The sequence below is a fragment of the Tupaia chinensis genome, unplaced genomic scaffold (genome assembly GCF_000334495.1).
Source record: "Tupaia chinensis unplaced genomic scaffold, TupChi_1.0 Scaffold000460_1, whole genome shotgun sequence".
NCBI classification, from domain to species: domain Eukaryota; kingdom Metazoa; phylum Chordata; class Mammalia; order Scandentia; family Tupaiidae; genus Tupaia; species Tupaia belangeri.
Window position 1 is genome coordinate 1,954,361 of NW_006159969.1, and position 19,952 is coordinate 1,974,312.

Sequence of the window (19,952 nt, forward strand, 5' to 3'; positions counted from 1 at the left end):
CCAGTTTATGAAATAATTGTTTTTTAAAAAGACTGATTTGATGAACACTTTCACAATGAGACTAAGAAAATAATACCTAAATCTCTATACATCAAGATCCCTCTGCAGAAATAAAATAGCCCTTAATTGAGACCTTAGCCAAGAGTGAAGTTGATTTGAAAAACATTTCTACCAAGTTTCAAAAGAATGATTTTGATAGAAAAGTTTAAAAGTCAGTATTATTTCAGCTCTTATTTTGCTAAAAGCAGTTATAAAAACTATCTCTGACCCAGCCTGATGCCAGTCGATAGCATACTGCAGTGTTAGAAGCCACATGGGCAACTATGGCTCAGTCTCCCAGCACGTCAGCCTGAAACACACCAGGCACACAGGTCCTCAAGATTCTGATGGGCCAGAGAAAGAGGAATGAGCATGCCGAGCCCTCAACAGGGTGTTTTTCTCTCTCTTTCACATGCTATACAATGTGCTCCTATCATTAAAAGAAAAAAAAATCTTTCAACTGAAATGAGGTGTTTTAAAATCAACTTTATTTTGGGGTCACCAGGTGGCATGGTGGTTAAGGGCGCTGGACTCGTACATAAATGAATGCAGTTCAAGTCCTGGACCTGGCAGCTTGCTTTTTCACATTCTCTCTTTCTCGCTCTGTCCCTCTCTGGTCAAATTAAAATAAATAAAGTTAAAATAATTCTCTAAAAAAGTCAATTTTATTTAAAATTCCAACTTAAATTTTTCTTTGAATTTTGAAACACACTACTGGCCAATATTTAAGTATATAAACCTTCTATAAATGGGATAATTCCTTCCTATTTCTCTGCATGAAACAAGATGCTCTCAAAAATGACAAAAACTGGCATCTTAGAAAGTTTGCCTCTGTGGAGAAATGCCTGGGTGTAATGGTAGTGAAGTGTGGGCTTCATTTTCTGACCCAAGAAACTAGATCCCATCTTTCTGTATCTGACAAAAACTTTCTCCCCTTTTGATTTCCTGATTCTCTCACCAGAAATTAGTAAGAAATTGAAAAAAAAAAAATCAGCAATGTGATAGTGAGAAACTGCAAGAAGAAGCCCTGCCCAAATGACTTAAGGAAGAAGACAGGAGTCAGGAAAATAGCTATGTTATTTCAAGCACTACTCTCTGGATCCATACACATTCTACCACATTTGAGATAACTTTTCAAAAAGGAAGAAAAGACCTCACAGAGGAAAGTCCAAAGAGAAAACCAAATCCCGAGTTTGTTTATTGATTTGTTTGTTTCTTTTTTTTTTTTTTTTGAGAGGGTTTTGCTATAGGGCACGTGTACTCGCCAGAAAGAGACAGAGAGACAGAAATTGAGAAATCACCCCCCACCCCCCAGGGGGGATGGCCATGCCACAATGCCTTCTCCTCCATTCTCTTCTCAGGATCTTGGGCACACATGCACATGCGCCCAGTGTGAGTTTAAGCCACCAGGTCTGGGACTCAAATCGCGGTCAACTACATGAGAGTTCAGCGACATAGCCATTATGCTAACTGCTGGTCCCAATCCTGAGTTTCTTATAGAGGCTTTCTTCTAACCACCTCAAAAGGTATGTGAAACTGGTGCCGGGTTCCAAAAAGTTCTTTATGTCTGCGCTCTCCTTAATTTATAGGGTAGTTTCAAGATGTTACCCATATCTCATGAATGCAGGTAAGAATCCTGAGTGGTGATGTGGAATTTTTCTTTTATCTCTGGAGAAATGAAATAGCCTTGTGTTTTTCTGTACACACAGTAGTAACACTAGGTATGTATGATGATAAGTTTAAGAACTGACCACTTGCAAATGATATACAATAATAATGTTTTGAGAAGAATGGATCTAATGTATTTGTCTTTAGAGATTCATTTCTTGGAAAATACTTGAATATGCACTCTTATATTTCCTTTTTCTTTTTGAGAGATTTTTGCTGTCAGGCACATGCATTTGCTAGAGATTCGGAAAAAGAGAGACAGAAAGTGATGAATCACCCTCCGGGGGGGATAGCAATCCCTTCTCTTCCATTTTCCTGTCAGGATCTTTGGCATTCACACGCACATGCCTGGCAAGAATTTTAAGTTGCTGTGTCTGGACTCGAACCATGGTCAACTATTGTGGGAGTCCAGCAATGTAACCATTATGCCATCTGCTGGTCCTCCTAATTTTCAACACATAATAAAGTGCCTTGACCTCAGCAAGAGTTGCTGAAGATACGATACTTGTTTCAACAACATATAAAAATCAGTACCTCTTGTGTGTTCTTCATGGACACATGACTTTACAGATGCCTCTGCTTCTGACCTCCAAATCAGGCTGGCAGATGACTGGCCTTTACTAGATCTGTCCAGAATCCCAAGGACATGGCGACCAATTGTTTCTTCAACAGCTGCTGTTGTCTTTACAACTTCTAAGAGGATCTTCAGAAGTCTATTATTAGCTTTCTGAAGTGCATACCTATATAAACAAGGAAACATTAATTCAAATGGTCTTTTTAAAGCAAATACTTTCCTATGGCTCAAAAATATGCACTACAAAATATTTTATCTGAAAAATATCATATCCTACCAAAATAATATACAATAGCATTATAAAGAATTGCTTCTTTATTAAGTTATTTTGTTTTATTTTGAAGATTTTGGCCAGTTTAACTACAACATTTTTTAAAACTATAGCCTTGTAGTCATCTGACAAAAAAATCAAGTAACTAAATTTTAATCTAGTAATTATAATAGTTTAGAAAAACACTTTAAGGTGATACAAATTTAAGTTTTAAGAAATGTGGCAGACATAAGTATATGCAAATTACTGAGCTGGTAATATTGCTAGTTATTGCACATGGAAACTTGTGTATGAAACATATTTGAAAACATAACTTAAGCTTTTCACTAGAAAAAAACGTGGTAGTGTTTCTATAATTTAATGATAATGAACTGGATGTTTAAACTACAAAAGAGATAGGCAGAGAACTATTTTTAAACAGGACTACAGTGAAATCTCACTGTCTGCCAACAAGATTATATGCTGTTTTTTTATTAGATCTATTTCAGGGATAGAAATATCTCAAGTTACAGAAACCACACTCATTTTAACCAGAAGAAGGAACCTATTCTCAACTAAATGGAAATAATGGGACATTTATCTTTTTTAAAAAGTAATTTTTTTAAACTTAGAAAATACTTCTAACTACTCATCAAAAATAATTTTACCACACAGAGATAATTGCTATTAACATTTTAATACCTAAATATCTAGATTTTTCTCCTCTATCTCATAAATCTTTACTTTTTGTTTGTTTGTTTTTTAATGATACATCCTGGACAAAGTGTTCTTGTAACCTTTCTTTTCTGTTTAACATGAACATCTTTCCTTGTTAAGATAAGTTCTTTAATAAATTTAGAAAAATTTCTTTAGGTTAACTGAACAGCTTTATAGTCTTAACAGTTTACTTCACCAAAGGTACTATAATGGCAAACACTATACTTAAAACATGTGGACAGGGGTTGGTGGGTGGTGTGGTGGTTAAGGCACTGGACTCCCACATGGTTGACCATGGTTTGAGTCCTGGATCTGGCAGCTTGCTTGTTTTCTCACTTCCTCGCTCTTTGGTCAAATCAAAAAATAATAATAATAAATAAAATAAATACTTCTTAAAAAAAAAAAGTAGACGAAATAAGAAACATTGATGGCTAAGGTCCTCTGCTGTAATAACAGTTTTATTTCTCAAACTCATATTATAGGAGATGATGAACACTAAGATTAATGAATATCTGATTTCACAGGCACATGACATACCTATTTTAAGATAAGGTAATAAATAGAGAAGTTTTCCTTCAGTATTTACTAAGTAAAGAGACAGTTCTATTTTTGTAACTAGATCAAGTTCTCTGGTTATATAATCAAGAATATTAAAAATAAAACTCTAAGTACTTAAACTAGTATGAAGTCAAGGGTTTTATTTCCTTAATGTTTTTCTGAATTTTTGTTTAAACCACAAATCCAGTACCAGAATAATGTGAAAATACTTCTACTGAAGAGAAATAATTAAAGTTAATATGATGGTAAACAAAGAAAGATGATTGGAGCATTCACTATAAAAAAAATCCTAAAAATCACACACTGCATAGTTTTTTTAAAATAAACCAGTTAGAGATAAATAATATAAAATAAAACATTTGTTTATTTTATATTGCTTTGGTAACTCTAATGTTCATACACTGTCTTTCTTGTCTGAGTTCCACACTGACTGTGTTCCATACTGATGATCCAATGGGGAAGCCAAAATCTTAGGGGCCAAATTCCTCCATGCAAGCTGACGAAGGAGGTTAGGTGGACACAAGGTTGACAGTCACAGAAATTAGAAAAGGAGGAAATTAAGTTAGTAGGATCAGTTTTCATTTAAAATTTTAAAAATTGCTTTTATTTGAACAAAATAAATTTTAAAATGCTGAGTCTAAAGTTCTTAATGTGGGATAACTATTCTTATTTAACATTTTACATTTTTGTAGTAATCGCTACAAAATCAAAAGTTTTATTAACATTGGGTGATTAATTTATTCCTCTATGAAACTGATATATGGATTAAAAGATCTCATCTGCTAAGGAGTAAGTACATAAAAGAGGCTAAATGTAGAATACTTACATTTATAGTAATCTGTTCCTATAAATAAATATACCAGAGGATAGCTTATACTCAATACATGTTCAAACAGAGAAGAAATAAAGTAGGAATAAAGAAGTCAAGATGTTTGTAAGTAGAACTGTGTTTTTTTAGGATAGAAATAGCATGTAAGAACAAAATTAGTCAAATAAATTTATCAAATGCATTAATCCCAATAAAACCTTAGTTTTTAGAGTAATTAGTATTCAGTCAAAAACTATTTACATACAAGATTTTAAAAAATTAGTCTATTTAAGGATCAAAAGTGGATAATCCTTCACATGCTACACATAAATGGACATGTTCCATACACAGATAATATGATTTTATGATAAAGAATAAATGTACACAATAAAAATAAGAATGAGTAAGTTTTTCTTACATAGAAACAATCATTTTAATTCATTTTGCACTGAAAAAGTACTCATTTTATATACCTTTCATTGGACAGAATGTCAGGAGGCATATCTTCAGGTTTTCTGTCCAATTCCTTCTCTTTAAATGTCTGTTCCTCAACTTCCCCTTGGTTTTCATTTCCATTCTGTTTAAGTTTGTGTAAAGGTAGGGAGGACAAGACAGAAAGAAAACCTGTCATCTTAGAAATAGCATGTCATTCTTCTATATAGGTATGAGGTGAAACAGAAACTGTGCACTAAACAGATACAGCTTGAAATAATATTTAACTATATTTTATCAAGAAATTAGCATTATCAAAAAGATAAAACTCTCGTGCACAGGTGAAAAAAATTTTAATGGGTTCAAACTAATGCATGCTATAGTGCGACAATAAAGTCTGTCGGGTTGCTTCTTGCTAAAAACAACAGTTGCTGCTATAGCAATGCCAGATTCAAATTACCGTAAACGGAATGTAAGGCATTTTGACTCCACCTACCTTACATGCAAGCAGTTACAAATACGTTAAGCTCAATACCTATAAAAAATACATCTCACACACAAAAAACAGAGACATACAAATCCAACTGCATTGTCAATCTATTGCTCCTAGACGGCCGAAGTCCATACTACCTGTGTTTGCGTACTGCTGTTGCGCAGCTCACAACACAGCTTCTCTCTTCCAGCTAAAGACAGCTGCTTTAGTGCTTCCAGCTCCTCTAAAAGCACCCTCTCTCTCTCTGAAACCAGGTTTTCATTATCTATTGAGGATCTCTAGATAAGAAAAAAGGTCATGAGAGAATATTGTTTGCGATAGGGGAAAAGAGAAGAAATATTAAGCAGATTTCTTTTAACCCCCTGGGACCAAGAGGTCCTTCTTCTTTACCTATGACTTACATTCCATTATAAGGGGTTAAAAGCATATACAAAGTTCAATGCAAAATTTGAAACTTTAAAAAAAAGCTAATTAAGGCTAAATGTTCAGAAATTTGTGCAGTTTAATGAATATTATTTTTCTATGTCAATTTTGCATTGAAAATTCAGAAGTTGAATTCACAAAATGCAATGAGGAAAAGCAAAATTGATTTTTCCAAATGACATATTTTATGCTCAATTATCATTTTTCTATTAGTTTATATATGAAAGAAGAGTTAAGAGTTATCTATTTCATATCTCTTCTTTTAGCTTTATTTTTTCAAAAAAATTTTTTTTTTATTTTTTAATTTGCTAGAGGGCACATGTGCTTAGAACAAAATTAGTCAAATAAATTTATCAAATGCATTAATCCCAATAAAACCTTAGTTTTTAGAGTAATTAGTATTCAGTCAAAAACTATTTACATACAAGATTTTAAAAAATTAGTCTATTTAAGGATCAAAAGTGGATAATCCTTCACATGTTACACATAAATGGACATGTTCCATACACAGATAATATGATTTTATGATAAAGAATAAATGTACACAATAAAAATAAGAATGAGTAAGTTTTTCTTACATAGAAACAATCATTTTAATTCATTTTGCACTGAAAAAGTACTCATTTTATATACCTTTCATTGGACAGAATGTCAGGAGGCATATCTTCAGGTTTTCTGTCCAATTCCTTCTCTTTAAATGTCTGTTCCTCAACTTCCCCTTGGTTTTCATTTCCATTCTGTTTAAGTTTGTGTAAAGGTAGGGAGGACAAGACAGAAAGAAAACCTGTCATCTTAGAAATAGCATGTCATTCTTCTATATAGGTATGAGGTGAAACAGAAACTGTGCACTAAACAGTTACAGCTTGAAATAATATTTAACTATATTTTATCAAGAAATTAGCATTATCAAAAAGATAAAACTCTCGTGCACAGGTGAAAAAAATTTTAATGGGTTCAAACTAATGCATGCTATAGTGCGACAATAAAGTCTGTCGGGTTGCTTCTTGCTAAAAACAACAGTTGCTGCTATAGCAATGCCAGATTCAAATTACCGTAAACGGAATGTAAGGCATTTTGACTCCACCTACCTTACATGCAAGCAGTTACAAATACGTTAAGCTCAATACCTATAAAAAATACATCTCACACACAAAAAACAGAGACATACAAATCCAACTGCATTGTCGATCTATTGCTCCTAGACGGCCGAAGTCCATACTACCTGTGTTTGCGTACTGCTGTTGCGCAGCTCACAACACAGCTTCTCTCTTCCAGCTAAAGACAGCTGCTTTAGTGCTTCCAGCTCCTCTAAAAGCACCCTCTCTCTCTCTGAAACCAGGTTTTCATTATCTATTGAGGATCTCTAGATAAGAAAAAAGGTCATGAGAGAATATTGTTTGCGATAGGGGAAAAGAGAAGAAATATTAAGCAGATTTCTTTTAACCCCCTGGGACCAAGAGGTCCTTCTTCTTTACCTATGACTTACATTCCATTATAAGGGGTTAAAAGCATATACAAAGTTCAATGCAAAATTTGAAACTTTAAAAAAAAGCTAATTAAGGCTAAATGTTCAGAAATTTGTGCAGTTTAATGAATATTATTTTTCTATGTCAATTTTGCATTGAAAATTCAGAAGTTGAATTCACAAAATGCAATGAGGAAAAGCAAAATTGATTTTTCCAAATGACATATTTTATGCTCAATTATCATTTTTCTATTAGTTTATATATGAAAGAAGAGTTAAGAGTTATCTATTTCATATCTCTTCTTTTAGCTTTATTTTTTCAAAAAAAATTTTTTTTTATTTTTTAATTTGCTAGAGGGCACATGTGCTTGCTAGAGACAGAAAGAGGAAAAGCGAGAAAGCACTCCCCCTATGGGGGATGGCCACTCCCAATCCCTTTTCCTCCATTCCCCACTTGGGACTTTGGGCATGCCAAGTACATGCTTCTGATGTGTTTTTCAAGCTACTGAGACTCGAACATCATGGTTGGTCAGAGGGGGGGGGGAGCCACTCTTAAAGCCATGCCACTGGCTGGCCCTCCAAATTAAATTTAATAAATTTGTTTTCAAAAGAACTTTTAAATAAATGTTTCTTGCTTTTCTGCATTTATTTTGCGAGTATATTTTATATAGCAATTGACAAGAACCCAGCTCCCAAACGCCAAGAAGTATTTAAATTTAGTCAAGAAGTAAATAAGAACATTATATAAATTTGCATTTTTCAAATCAAGAAGAGATGTTTCTCTGGAGAAAGTTCCAGAAACATACTACTTCAGATTTCCAGTCATGATTAAAAAGATGGATTAAAGATAGATAAAGGTAAACCTCAGAGATACTAACTGGTAGACTCACAGAAGTATAAATAAACTTGGGAAGATGGAATGATAGCAACTGCATACTGGAGTACTTCAGCACAAAGTATTTCCAAAATTGTCAGAGTGCTTTTGTTATGTATGGTCAATGGAATGATTTAAAAAAAAAAAAAAAAAAAGCTAACCTCATAACCACTTTTTCAGTGCCTAGAAAGGCAGTTAAATACTGATAGGAAGACAATGTACATTCCAAGGTTGAGTGTAGTGTTCCTAACAAGATCTGTAGCTGTATGTTGTGAAATATGTTCCTAGATGTTAAAATTTTGTAGTTTATTCAAATCTTGGCAAAATAATTTTGACATTAAAAAAAAAAGGCTACATAAAGAATGCTGCTACTTTACCTGGGGAGAAAAGGAATTGGAAGTTCCATACCTGGGCTAATTGTCTATTAAGTCTTTTAATCTCTTCTTGTAGCTGTTCTTGGTCTTCTCGCTGTCTCTCCATTTGTCGCATGTGTGCCTGTCTTAACAGTTCTGTTGCCTGTTGATGTTCTTGGTATTGTCGTACAAGTTCCTGCCTCATATCTTCCAGCTGTTCTTCATTTAACATCAGCTGTCTAGAAGCATCCATGCTTGACACCAAAATGTCATCATGGATCTTTAACAGTAAAATGAAAAAAAAAAAAAATCATCAATGACTACAGATTTTTGGAAATGCCTTTGCTGCTATTTTAGGTTGCTGAAAACAGGTCTACCAATCATCCCGTAAAGCACCAAATTTTGTATTTTTATTATTAAACAAAAGCATACATTATTTTTTTGTAATTACAATTCCAAAACAACATGAAGTTGGTTTGTTATTATTATATAAATTATTTTTCAAAACCAAAATAGCTATTTATCAGTTAGTTTGATATCATCTTATTCTGTGGGAAAAGAATGAAAGGTTCGCAAGATTCCTTCTACTCTTAATGGAACTATAAGTCTATTACTCTTTGACACTTTATAATGGAGAAATAATATAAATGGGATACACACACACACATTATATATATACTTATGTATATATATATATATATTTTTTTTTTTAAGAGAGATTTTCGCTATAGGCCATGTGAGCTTATCAGAGAGACTGAGAGAAAAAGAGAGACAGAAAGCGAGAAATCACCCCTGTGGCAGGGGGGCCTGCTGCCAAACCCCTCTCCACTTTACTCTTCTCCACTTTCCTCTCAAGATTTTGGGCACACATGCATGTGCATGTGCCTGGCTTGAGTTTCAAGCTGCCGGGTACGGGACTCAAATCACGTTTGGCCATGTGAGAGTCTAGCAATGTAACCATTATGCCATCTGCTGGCCCTGGAATATTTATATTTTTAAATTAAATGGAAAAAATAAGAAATTTATCTATTTAATATGTATTATGTAGTGGTTATCACAGTATTGCAGAGAAATGCTTGGTTAATAATTTTTAATAAATTTTATTTGGAAATGAAACTTTTACATTCCAGTTTCTGTAACTCATCAGAAATCAACTCTTTGACGGGTGCTATGAATACTTCAATTCCTGAAGAGATACTAAAATAAATAATTTTGCCTTATACAGTTACTGTTACATTAAGAAGGTTTTCATTCACGTTTTGAATTCCATAAAGAGCTGGTAAGTTTTTCTTTTTTTTATATTCCTCTGAATAAGACATAGCCTATCCTGAACAATAATAAATATTTTGAACATAAGATTTTTTTCCTTTTTTTTTTTTAGAGATATTTTTTGCTATAGGGCACATGTGCTTGCCAGAGAGAAAGAGAGACAGAGAGACAGAAAGTGAAAAATCACCCCTCAGGGGGATGGATCCTTTCTCCTCCATTCTCCTCTTGGGATCTTGGGCATACACACACATGTGCCTGGAGTTTTAAGTCCCCACTGGGACTCGAACAGCGGCCAACTATGTGGGAGTGCAGCAACATAACCGTTACGCTATATGCTGGTCCCAAACTTAGATACTTTTAAAAGAAGGAGGACTTCTTACTTTCTGTTAAAGGCAGTAAAAACTTGAGACACAGAATAGAACTTCCATTAATGAATAAAGAGAGAATTTGGAGGTAGAGTAAAATACTTTAAATTATCTTCTGAAAGTTAATAGTTAGAATAATACTGTTATAATTTTAAAAATCTTTATATGCTGGTCCCAAACTTAGATACTTTTAAAAGAAGGAGGACTTCTTACTTTCTGTTAAAGGCAGTAAAAACTTGAGACACAGAATAGAACTTCCATTAATGAATAAAGAGAGAATTTGGAGGTAGAGTAAAATACTTTAAATTATCTTCTGAAAGTTAATAGAATAATACTGTTATAATTTAAAAAATCTTTTATTCACAGATATTGCCAAACTGTAGTATAATTAATTTTGAATTGGTTGAAAAAGAATTAGTGTAGGTATAAGATTTTACCATGTACAATGTCTATAAGATGAAATAAGAATAGTATGAGACAGACTTATTTTTTACTAATATTAAGTCACTCATATACTTTGCAATTAAAAATATATAGATAATGTGAATCCTAAGTCAGGACAAATATGATATTTTCCTCTTATTAAGGAGAGTTACTGCTAAAATTTTTATAGTGAAGTCACAACATTTTAAAAGAATTATTTGTTCAATTTTATTTATTATTGTTATTATTTTTAATTTGACCATAGAGAGAGAGTGAACAAGAGAGAAAGTGAGAAAGCAACCCACCAAGTCCGGGGCTTGAACTGTGGTCAGCCATGTGGGAGTCCAGCACCTTCACCACACCACCTGCTGGCTCCAAAAGTCATAATTTTTAAAATAAGTTTTTAAATTCAAGGAGAGATACTTACGGATTCTCTGACAACATATCCTTTATCTTTTGAAAAGATTTCTTCTGAAATAGTCAGTTCATGGTCCTTTGATTCTTGCATGTCGTCAAGATCATCATTTGATAATAGAACTTCCTTTCTTTCTTCTCCTAACTCTTTACTCAGTGGTTTAAATTCTTCTTTAAGTTTCATATCTGGAGCCTCAAAAGTCTGAAAGCTAACTTGACCTTGTGATGATTTCACATCATTAAAATAATGCTGTTCTTCCTGCTGACTATAAACATGTGCTTGTTTTGATGATGCAGTATTTTCTTTCCCTCCAGATGATATCCTAGACAGTTCAGTTTGTTGAGCAAATGCTATACTCATTGATACAATTACCTAAATAAAGAAAAAAAAAAAATTAGACTTACAAACCCCAGCAGAAACTTTAAAATAAGTTACTACTCACAATTATATGAATTAGAAAAAAGCATGGGATCATAGTTTTAAACAAAAAGAAATTCTGTGCCAAAATAATACTGAAATAAAGATTCTCTATTTTATTGGGACCAGCAGATGGCAAAATGGTCACATCACTGGACTCCCATATAGTCAACCTGTGGTTCGAATCCCAGACCCAGTGGCTTGAAACTGACGCCGGGTGGGACCAGCAGGTGGTGTGGTGGTTAAGGTGCTGAACACTCCCACATGGTTGACCAAGGTTTGAGTCCTAGACCAGGTGACTTGCTTTCTCACTTTCCTTCTCTCTCTCTCTGGTAAAATGAAAATAAATGGACGAATAAATAAAATTAATTCTTTAAAAACAAAAACGAGAGAGAAAAAGAGAGAGAAAGAAACTCACGCTGGGTGCATGTGTGTGCATACCCCAAATCCTGAGAGAACAGGGGCAGAGGGATTGAGGCATGGCCATTCCCTGGGAGGCGATTTCTTGCTCTCTGGCAAGCACATGAATCCTATAACAAAAATCTCTTAAAAAGAAAAATAAATAAAAGAAAAAAAGATTCTCTAGTTTACAATGAATCTAGTGTCAAAGTACTTATTATTTTACAGACAAACCTTTAAAATAAAAATAAGTAAAATTTGTTCTTACTACAACATTAATAAATGGTCATTATAAAAATTAGAAAATAAAAGCTCTTATATTTCACTCTTCTGAGAAAAATCACTATAAATATATAAGTAAATATTTTTCTAAACCTTTTTCTTTACATATAGAGATAAATATGAACAGGTACAGATATGCATTTTCCTACAATAATCTGATCATACACTAATACTATAATTTTTTTTTGGAGAGGTTTTTTTTGTTTGTTTGTTTTGCTATAGGGTGCGTGCGCTCGCTGGAGAGACAAGAGAGAGACAGAGAGACAGAAAGCGAGAAATCACCCTCCAGGGGGGATGACCACGCCGTGATCCCTTCTCATCCATTCTCCTCTTGGGATCTTGGGCACGCATGCACATGTGCCTGGCGTGAGTTTAAGCCACTGGGTCCAGGACTCGAGCTGTGGTTGACTATATGGTAGTTCAGTGACATAGCCATTACACTAACTGCTGGTCCCTATAATTTTTTTTTTTTGATTGCCAGAGGGTGCATATACTTGCCAGAGAGAGAAAGACAGAGAAACTGAGAGAGAGGAAGAGAGAGAGAAGGAGAAGGAGAAAGCACCTCCCATGGGGCATGACCCCACCAGAATCTCTTCTCCATTTCTCCATCCTGTTAGGATTTGGGGCATGAATGCACTTATGTAAGGAGTATGTCTCAAGCTGCTGAGGCTTAAACTCTGGGCAGTCATGTGAGATCCAGCTCCCTTAACCACTAGGCCATAGAGCTGGCAATGTAATCAGATCTTATAGATTAATTATAGTAAGTACTGTATTTTTTCCAGTCAAGGAACACATTTCTATCGGGTTGCTGGGAAAGTCATGATGCATAGAGAAATACATCATTACTTTCCTGACCTAGTACATAATTTCTAATGAGTTTAAAGTTTCACTTCACACAGATGTATTATAAATGTATTCAATCAATTCGCTTTTGTCGGACACTTGGACTGACATTCCATTCTTATACTATTTAACACACCGTGAAGAAATCTTTGTGATTATATTATCATGCATATCTTTTCAAATTCCCTCACAATAAATTTCCAGAAGTGGAACCCTTGGTTTATATGACTGGTAACTACAATTACATTTCGATCTAATCCAATTTGACTTTCTACTACAACTATGATCCCCCTACTGTAGGTATAAAGTAAGTACAAAGTAAGCCCGGTATAGCCTCTCTCTCACTGATCACAATGAAAAAACCTTCAATAAAATACAGAGCACTTGGGACCAGCAGTTAGCGTAATGGCTATGTCGTTGGACTCCCACGCAGTCGACCGTGGTTCGAGTCCTGGACCTGGTGGCCTAAACTCATGCTGGGAGTGTGTGCGTGCGTGCCCAAGATCCCAAGAAGAGAATGGAGGTGAAGGGATTGTGGTGTGGCCATCTCCCCTGGGGGGTGATTTCTCACTTTCTGTCTCTCTGTCTCTCTCTATCAGCGAGTGCAAAAACCTCTCAAAAAAAAAAATACAGAGCACTTACTTAAGAAATCTGAAATTCATACCAATAGCTTTGGCTCTAACAAGACCTTAAGTCTGTGAATCGAATTTATCAATAACTATTTCAAGTCCCATCTCCATAGATAATTTCCAATATAGGAAGCTTGGTTGCCATATGTTCAAGATAAAGCCTGCCTGGGGTTAGAAAGCTTTGTGCCTACTGACTTTTCGCCTTCTCTGTTTTCCTTGGTCCATTGCTGTCTAAGTGGGATTTTGCTTGACTTTTCTGATTTGGACTGATTGGCCTACTGGGGTCCTGATTCTCAACTGATTTCTGCTAGCCTCCTTCTACCTACATACTATGACCTCTAGCTGCTGAATGGAGTACTGCTTCAATAAATATAATACTGATGATAGCAAGAACGGTTAACAATAAAAGTGGCAGCAATAGCTAAATAGCAGTATTAAGCCCTTGTATTATTTCATTTAATCTTCATCATATTCTAGAAAGTGGAAACCTCAAGCAAATTTAATAGATGAGGAAACTAACAAGGTGAGAGAACAAAAAATTTGATTCTAAAACACATAAAAAATAAATGATGAAAGCTGAGGTTTAAAATTTTGTAGCTTTACCTAGGCTCACCTTCTATAATGCAACATTATATTACTGCCTCCACAGTCGAATGAATCTGTCAAGAAATGTAATGTTACAACTGACTTATAATACCAACAGTCAATCCTGAATAAATAAAAATACAGCAAGGCTAGTTACCATGTCAAAGGTCACATATCTAATAAATGGCAGAAAAGAGATCTGAAGAAAAGACTATCTAACCATATTGCTTAAGCACTTTAAGCACTACATGCTACATTGGTTCTGCCCAATCTTGCTACTACGTATCACCTACCAAATAGACCCCTTGGATGCCTATGCTAGACAGAACCAGGGTTTGCTAATAATGTTCTAGATACTATAATCTGGAATCTACACTTATTACAGCAAATCAAAAAACAGAGGTGAAAAAATTAGTTAATTGGAAAATACAATTTAGCAAAACATATCTTGAGCCTTTTCTAAAAAGTAGTCAAGACCTGGGACCAGCAGATGGCATAATGGTTATATTGCTGGACTCCCATGTAGTCAACTGCAGTTCAAGTCCTGGACCCGGTAGCTTAAAATTCACACCAAGCACATGTCCATGCATGCCCAAAATCCTAAGAGGAAAATGGAGGAGAAGGCTTTGCAGCATCATCATCCCCTGGGGGGTGACTTTTTGTTTCCGTCGCTGTCCCTCCGGCCAGCACATGCACCCTACAGCAAAAATCTCTCTAAAACCAACAAAAAAAGTAGTCAAAAACCTTAAGACTAGGGACCAGCAGTTAGCGTAATGGCTAAGTCACTGGACTCCCATGTAGTCAACAGCGGTTCGCGTCCTGGACCCGGTGGCTTAAAACTCACGCCGGGCACGTGTGCGTGCTTGCCCAAGATCCCTAGAGGAGAATGGAACAGAAGGGATTGTGGCATGGCCATCCCCCCCTGGGGGGTGATTTCTTGCTTTCTATCTCTCTGTCTCTCTTTGTCTGGCAAGCGCAAGCACCCTATAGCAAAAACCTCTCCAAAACAAACAAACAAACAAAAACCTTAACACTAGCTTTTGTTTTAATTTCCTGTCTCAAACCTAATCTGCCTGTCTCTCCATAATAGGAATTAATCAGGAACAAAAAAATATTGAAAATATGAAACAAAAGCAAAGAGATATCAAGAACAGAATAGAAGGTTCTACCAACATCTAATCAGAGTTCTCAAATACAATCGAGAATAATAGAAAGGAAATTATTTTATGAGATAATGGCTGAGAACATTTACAGAAGATACTACTCCCAAGATTCAAGACCAATGAATTTTAAAGACAAAGAAAGCACCAAAACCAAAAAGATTTTAAGTGTTCCAAATGAAAAAAAGTTATACTACCTATAAGAGAATAACAAACTGACAAGGACTTTCTCAGCAAAAACAAGAGAAGTTAGGAAACAGTGGAATGTTATCTTCCATGTTCTGATGCAAAAACAGCTGTCAACCCCAATTCAAAAGGCCAATAAAACTCTCTGATGAACAAAAGCAATATAAGACATTCAGGTAAATAAAAACAGTTTAATTCCAATAGATATTTGGTAAAGAACTTCTAAAGATGGCCTCCCAAAAGCAGAAAAATCACCCCAAAATGAAGACCTAAGATACAAAAAGGATTAGGATATTAAAAAAGTTTTTATAAATATGTGGATAAGTCTAAATACTGATGGCGTGAAGCAATAATTGCACCTAGATTATGGGATAGGAAAACACAAGACAGTCTTTTGACTCTGGGCAGTATAAAGTAAGCCCGGTAAAGCCTCTCCCTCACTGGTCACAATGAGAAAACCTTCAATAAAATACAGAGCACTTACCTAAGAAATCTAAAAAATTAAACACATGTAAGCAGACTGCACAGGAAGTCAAAAATAGGAGAAGTGGGGCTGGCTTCACGGAGCAGTCGTCAAGTGCTTGCTGCTCAGGAGAAGGTGGACCCCACAAGGAGACCTCAGTTTGGATATTCCGCTTGGTTGGCCTGAAACATACCAGGGACGTGCACAAGTGCCCACTGAAGGGCTGGAGGAGTGGAGAAGGTAATCAGGGCATGACCAAACCTTGTGGAGGGTGCTTCTCCCTCTCCCTCTCCCTTTCTTCTCTATCGCACATACTCTACCATGAATAAAGAAAAAAAATACTTGGAGAAGTGATCTGCATGGGAAGGGTGAAACAGAATTTGTGGTCTGAACATAACTAGATTGAATGATTATTTTAGAAAAACTTCATTCTCTAGAGAATTATAGGAAGACCCAGTATTCAAAATATTCAATATACAATTCAAATTAAGACACATAATCTATATTGCCTGTTGAACTTGTCAGCAGACCAGTTCTAAAAGAAATGCTAAAATAAAGTAGCTTTCCAGGATGAAGGGAAGTAATAATACCTACACTTTACATAGACACTGCAAGAAAATAAAACTACAGACAAAGAAAATTAAACTTACAGGTAAGATGCAACTTTGACAAAATATTAGGAAGTAAAACTTAACTTATAAATGGAACATGAGAAAATGCTCCAAAGAGGCATGAGAAAACTTCTATGGGTGAAAAAATATTTTATATTTTGCTTCTGATGCTGGTTTTGCAACTGTTAACATTTGCTAGAACTCACTAAATTTTACACTTATGATTGGTGATATATTATATAAAATATATCCCAATAAAGATGTTTACAAAGAAATGATTAAAAGAAAATCTGGGGGCTGACAGGTGGTGTGATGGTTGAGGCACAGGACTTCCACATGGCCAACCCATGGTTCCAGTCCCGAATCTGGTGGCTTACTTTCTCACTCTCCCTTTCTGTCTATCTGTCTCTGGTCAAAATTGAAAAATAATGATAATAAATGAAATTAAAAATAAATAAATCTTAAAAAAAAAAAAAAGAAACTGACTAGGCTATTAGGTGGCATGGTGGTTAAGGTGTTGGACTCCCACATGGTCAACTATGGTTCAAGTCCTGGACCTGGTGGCTTAATAAACACACTGGGCACCTGTGGGTGCATGTCCAAAATCCCAAGAGGAGAATGGAGGATTGTGACGTGGCCAACCACCACCCAGGGGTTGATTTCTCACATTCACTTTCACTATCTCTCTGGTGAGCTCATGTGCCCTATGGCAAAAATCTAAAAATAAAACAAAACAAAAAAACTGACACATATGCCAGAGGAAATATTTAAAAACTGATACACATAAAAATCACTTTCTTTTCTTTTTATAAAGCACAGAGTCTCCTGACATTGTGATACTCCATCCTCAGCCTCCTGGCTGGAACTAGAGGCAGGTACCACTCCATCTGTTCCAAGACAGGGTCTAGCTGTGCTGCTCAGGCTAGCATTGAGTTCACGATCCTCCTTTCTCAGTCTCCCAATGATGCTGGGATTCCAGGAGCATGCCAAAGTGCCAGGGCTTTAGGTTGAACCAAAAATCAAACCTGCCATCCTCCCATATATTTCCAGCCCACAGAGCATAGTATTTAAGCATCACATGTACACCACAGCTGTTGAGCCATAGACATAGCCCCTTTTCTGCATATGATTAGATTAGAAATGAATGATAGATGGACCAGCAGATGATATAATGGTAATGTTGCTGGACTCAACCCATAGTTGACCATGGTTCAAGTCCCAGGCCCAGTGGCTTAAAAAAACTCATGTCAGGCATGTGTGGGTATGTGCCCAAAATCCTGAAAGGAAAATTGAGGAGAAGGAACTGTGGCATGGCTATCCCCCTGGGGGCTGATTTCTTGCTTTCTGTGTCTCTGTCTCTCTGATGAGCCCACGTCTCCTATAGCAAAAAATATCTCTCTCTCAAAAAAAAAAAAAAAAAAAAAAAATGACTCCAAGTAAGATTATTTTAAAAATATTATTTACGAGGCTACCCCTGTAGTGCAGCACTTAAGTCCTATCCATTGGGAGCTGGATGCCACATGACGGACTGCAAATGAAGTCTTGGCCCTGGAGGCTTGAAAAACATACCAGGTGTGTGCTCTTACGCTCAAGATCCTGTTGGAATGGAGGCAGGAGGAGGGGAGATTGTAGTTTGGGAGGTACTTTCTCTAGCACAGTTATGTGCCCTCTACCATAGAAAAAATAAATATACATATAATTTAAGAGCCTTTACTATGTATCAACTGATCTGCTAGGTGCCTTGTATGCATTAGCACATTGAATCCTTATAATCTTCTAGATAAACTATAAACTCACCTTAGCTACTTCTTCCTCTAATCGTTCTTGGTACTGCTTTTCCAGCAACTCAATCACATCTGTTTTCTGATTCACTTCAAATTCACCAGAAAACTAAATTAAGAAGCAAAACATGACTTATTTATTTATGCTAATTATATACCACTTATTTTTAAACTTCTTTCACAATGTCCTTAAAATATTGCTCTTTCTTAGAATACTGAACACTCTCAGCGAAAAAAGAAAAATTGAATTCTTTCTTAATTAAAAACAATTCGTGAGTGATTTTACTACATAATTATACTTAACTATTGTGAACTTACAGATACAGAGAAATATGTTTACATGTTGGCAATTACTGACATAGAGATCTTGAATGGAATGAGTATACTTAAATATAATTAGCAAGATATATATGTGTACGTGTATATTACTTTAAATAAAGTGTTAAACAGTGGCTATCTTTGCTCATGAAATTATAACCAACTTTTCTTTTCCTTTTGGTACTTATTAATAGTATACAAATTTCTACAAATACAAATTGTAAATTTTAATCAATAGAAGAAAAACTATAAACTTAAAAAAAAATTAACACATGTTCTCAGTATGAAAGAATTCTCAGTATGAATCGGTAAATTATCTGAATTTCATCCAAAGAGATATTCCATATGAAATTGAGGGTAGAAGAGTCAAGAGAGTACCTAATATCTCTTTTCTGTATCTAGAATGAGGAATAGCAATTTTCTTTATTTTTTTCTAGGGTACAGGAATTAAAAATCTACTGGGGGAAGATCAGGGTTTTGCGGTTGCAGGTTTGAGAAACTGGGAATAATACATCATGCTGAGGAGAGGCAGAGGATAACTTAGGTAGATGGCCTATACTGCAAATCTGAAGAGCTTTTAATATATCCCATGGTTTCTGCTAAACAGGACTCATCCATTATCCCAGCCCTAGAACCTTGGATTTTGGGGATTCTCAAATACTCATCTAGAGATGGCCTGTTCCAACTTTCTCAGTGGAAAGAGGAAGCAATGTTGGCCAGGCACTGTAACTGATTGTTACATAGTCCACAAATGTTACATAAAATAAGATACATATTAAACTATAACATATTTGAGGGAACCCTCAAATTCATTTTTTGTGTTTTTCCTATGCTATAAAAACAGGCTAAATTTATTTACTTATATATTTTGGGTCTTTTGTATATGGTATTAACCTCATACTTATCAGGTTCTCTTTTCAGTAACTATTTACTAAATAATTAGTAAACCACAGACACAAAAATGACAGTAAGAAGAATAAAATCATTATACATAACAGTTTAAAGATTAAAAATATAATACCTCTATTGTACCATCACTATTCTCTTTTAGACAACTTCCAGGGTACATAGTTCTCTGAACATCAGATTCTGTAAATACCACTGAGTCAATGGAGAGGCTAAATATAAATAAAATAAGAGAAAAAAAAATTA

General features: G+C 35.1%; 1 protein-coding gene across 6 annotated transcripts in view; it reads right to left on the reverse strand.

The window, feature by feature from the left end:
• The window catches only part of AKAP9 (A-kinase anchoring protein 9), a 170,525-nt gene that overhangs the window by 78,746 nt on the left and 71,827 nt on the right, over positions 1 to 19,952 (reverse strand). For 5 of the 6 annotated variants that reach the window (XM_014590551.2, XM_014590555.1, XM_014590553.1 and 2 more), the window contains 7 exons: positions 19,822 to 19,918; positions 18,499 to 18,591; positions 11,139 to 11,498; positions 8,710 to 8,934; positions 7,185 to 7,325; positions 6,596 to 6,699; positions 2,242 to 2,447 (listed from right to left, as the gene is read on the reverse strand). In XM_014590551.2, the coding sequence (XP_014446037.1) occupies positions 2,242 to 2,447; positions 6,596 to 6,699; positions 7,185 to 7,325; positions 8,710 to 8,934; positions 11,139 to 11,498; positions 18,499 to 18,591; positions 19,822 to 19,918 (1,226 nt within the window). The remainder of the gene's footprint in view (positions 1 to 2,241; positions 2,448 to 6,595; positions 6,700 to 7,184; positions 7,326 to 8,709; positions 8,935 to 11,138; positions 11,499 to 18,498; positions 18,592 to 19,821; positions 19,919 to 19,952) is intronic. The other variant, XM_014590554.1, reaches the window with a different exon arrangement.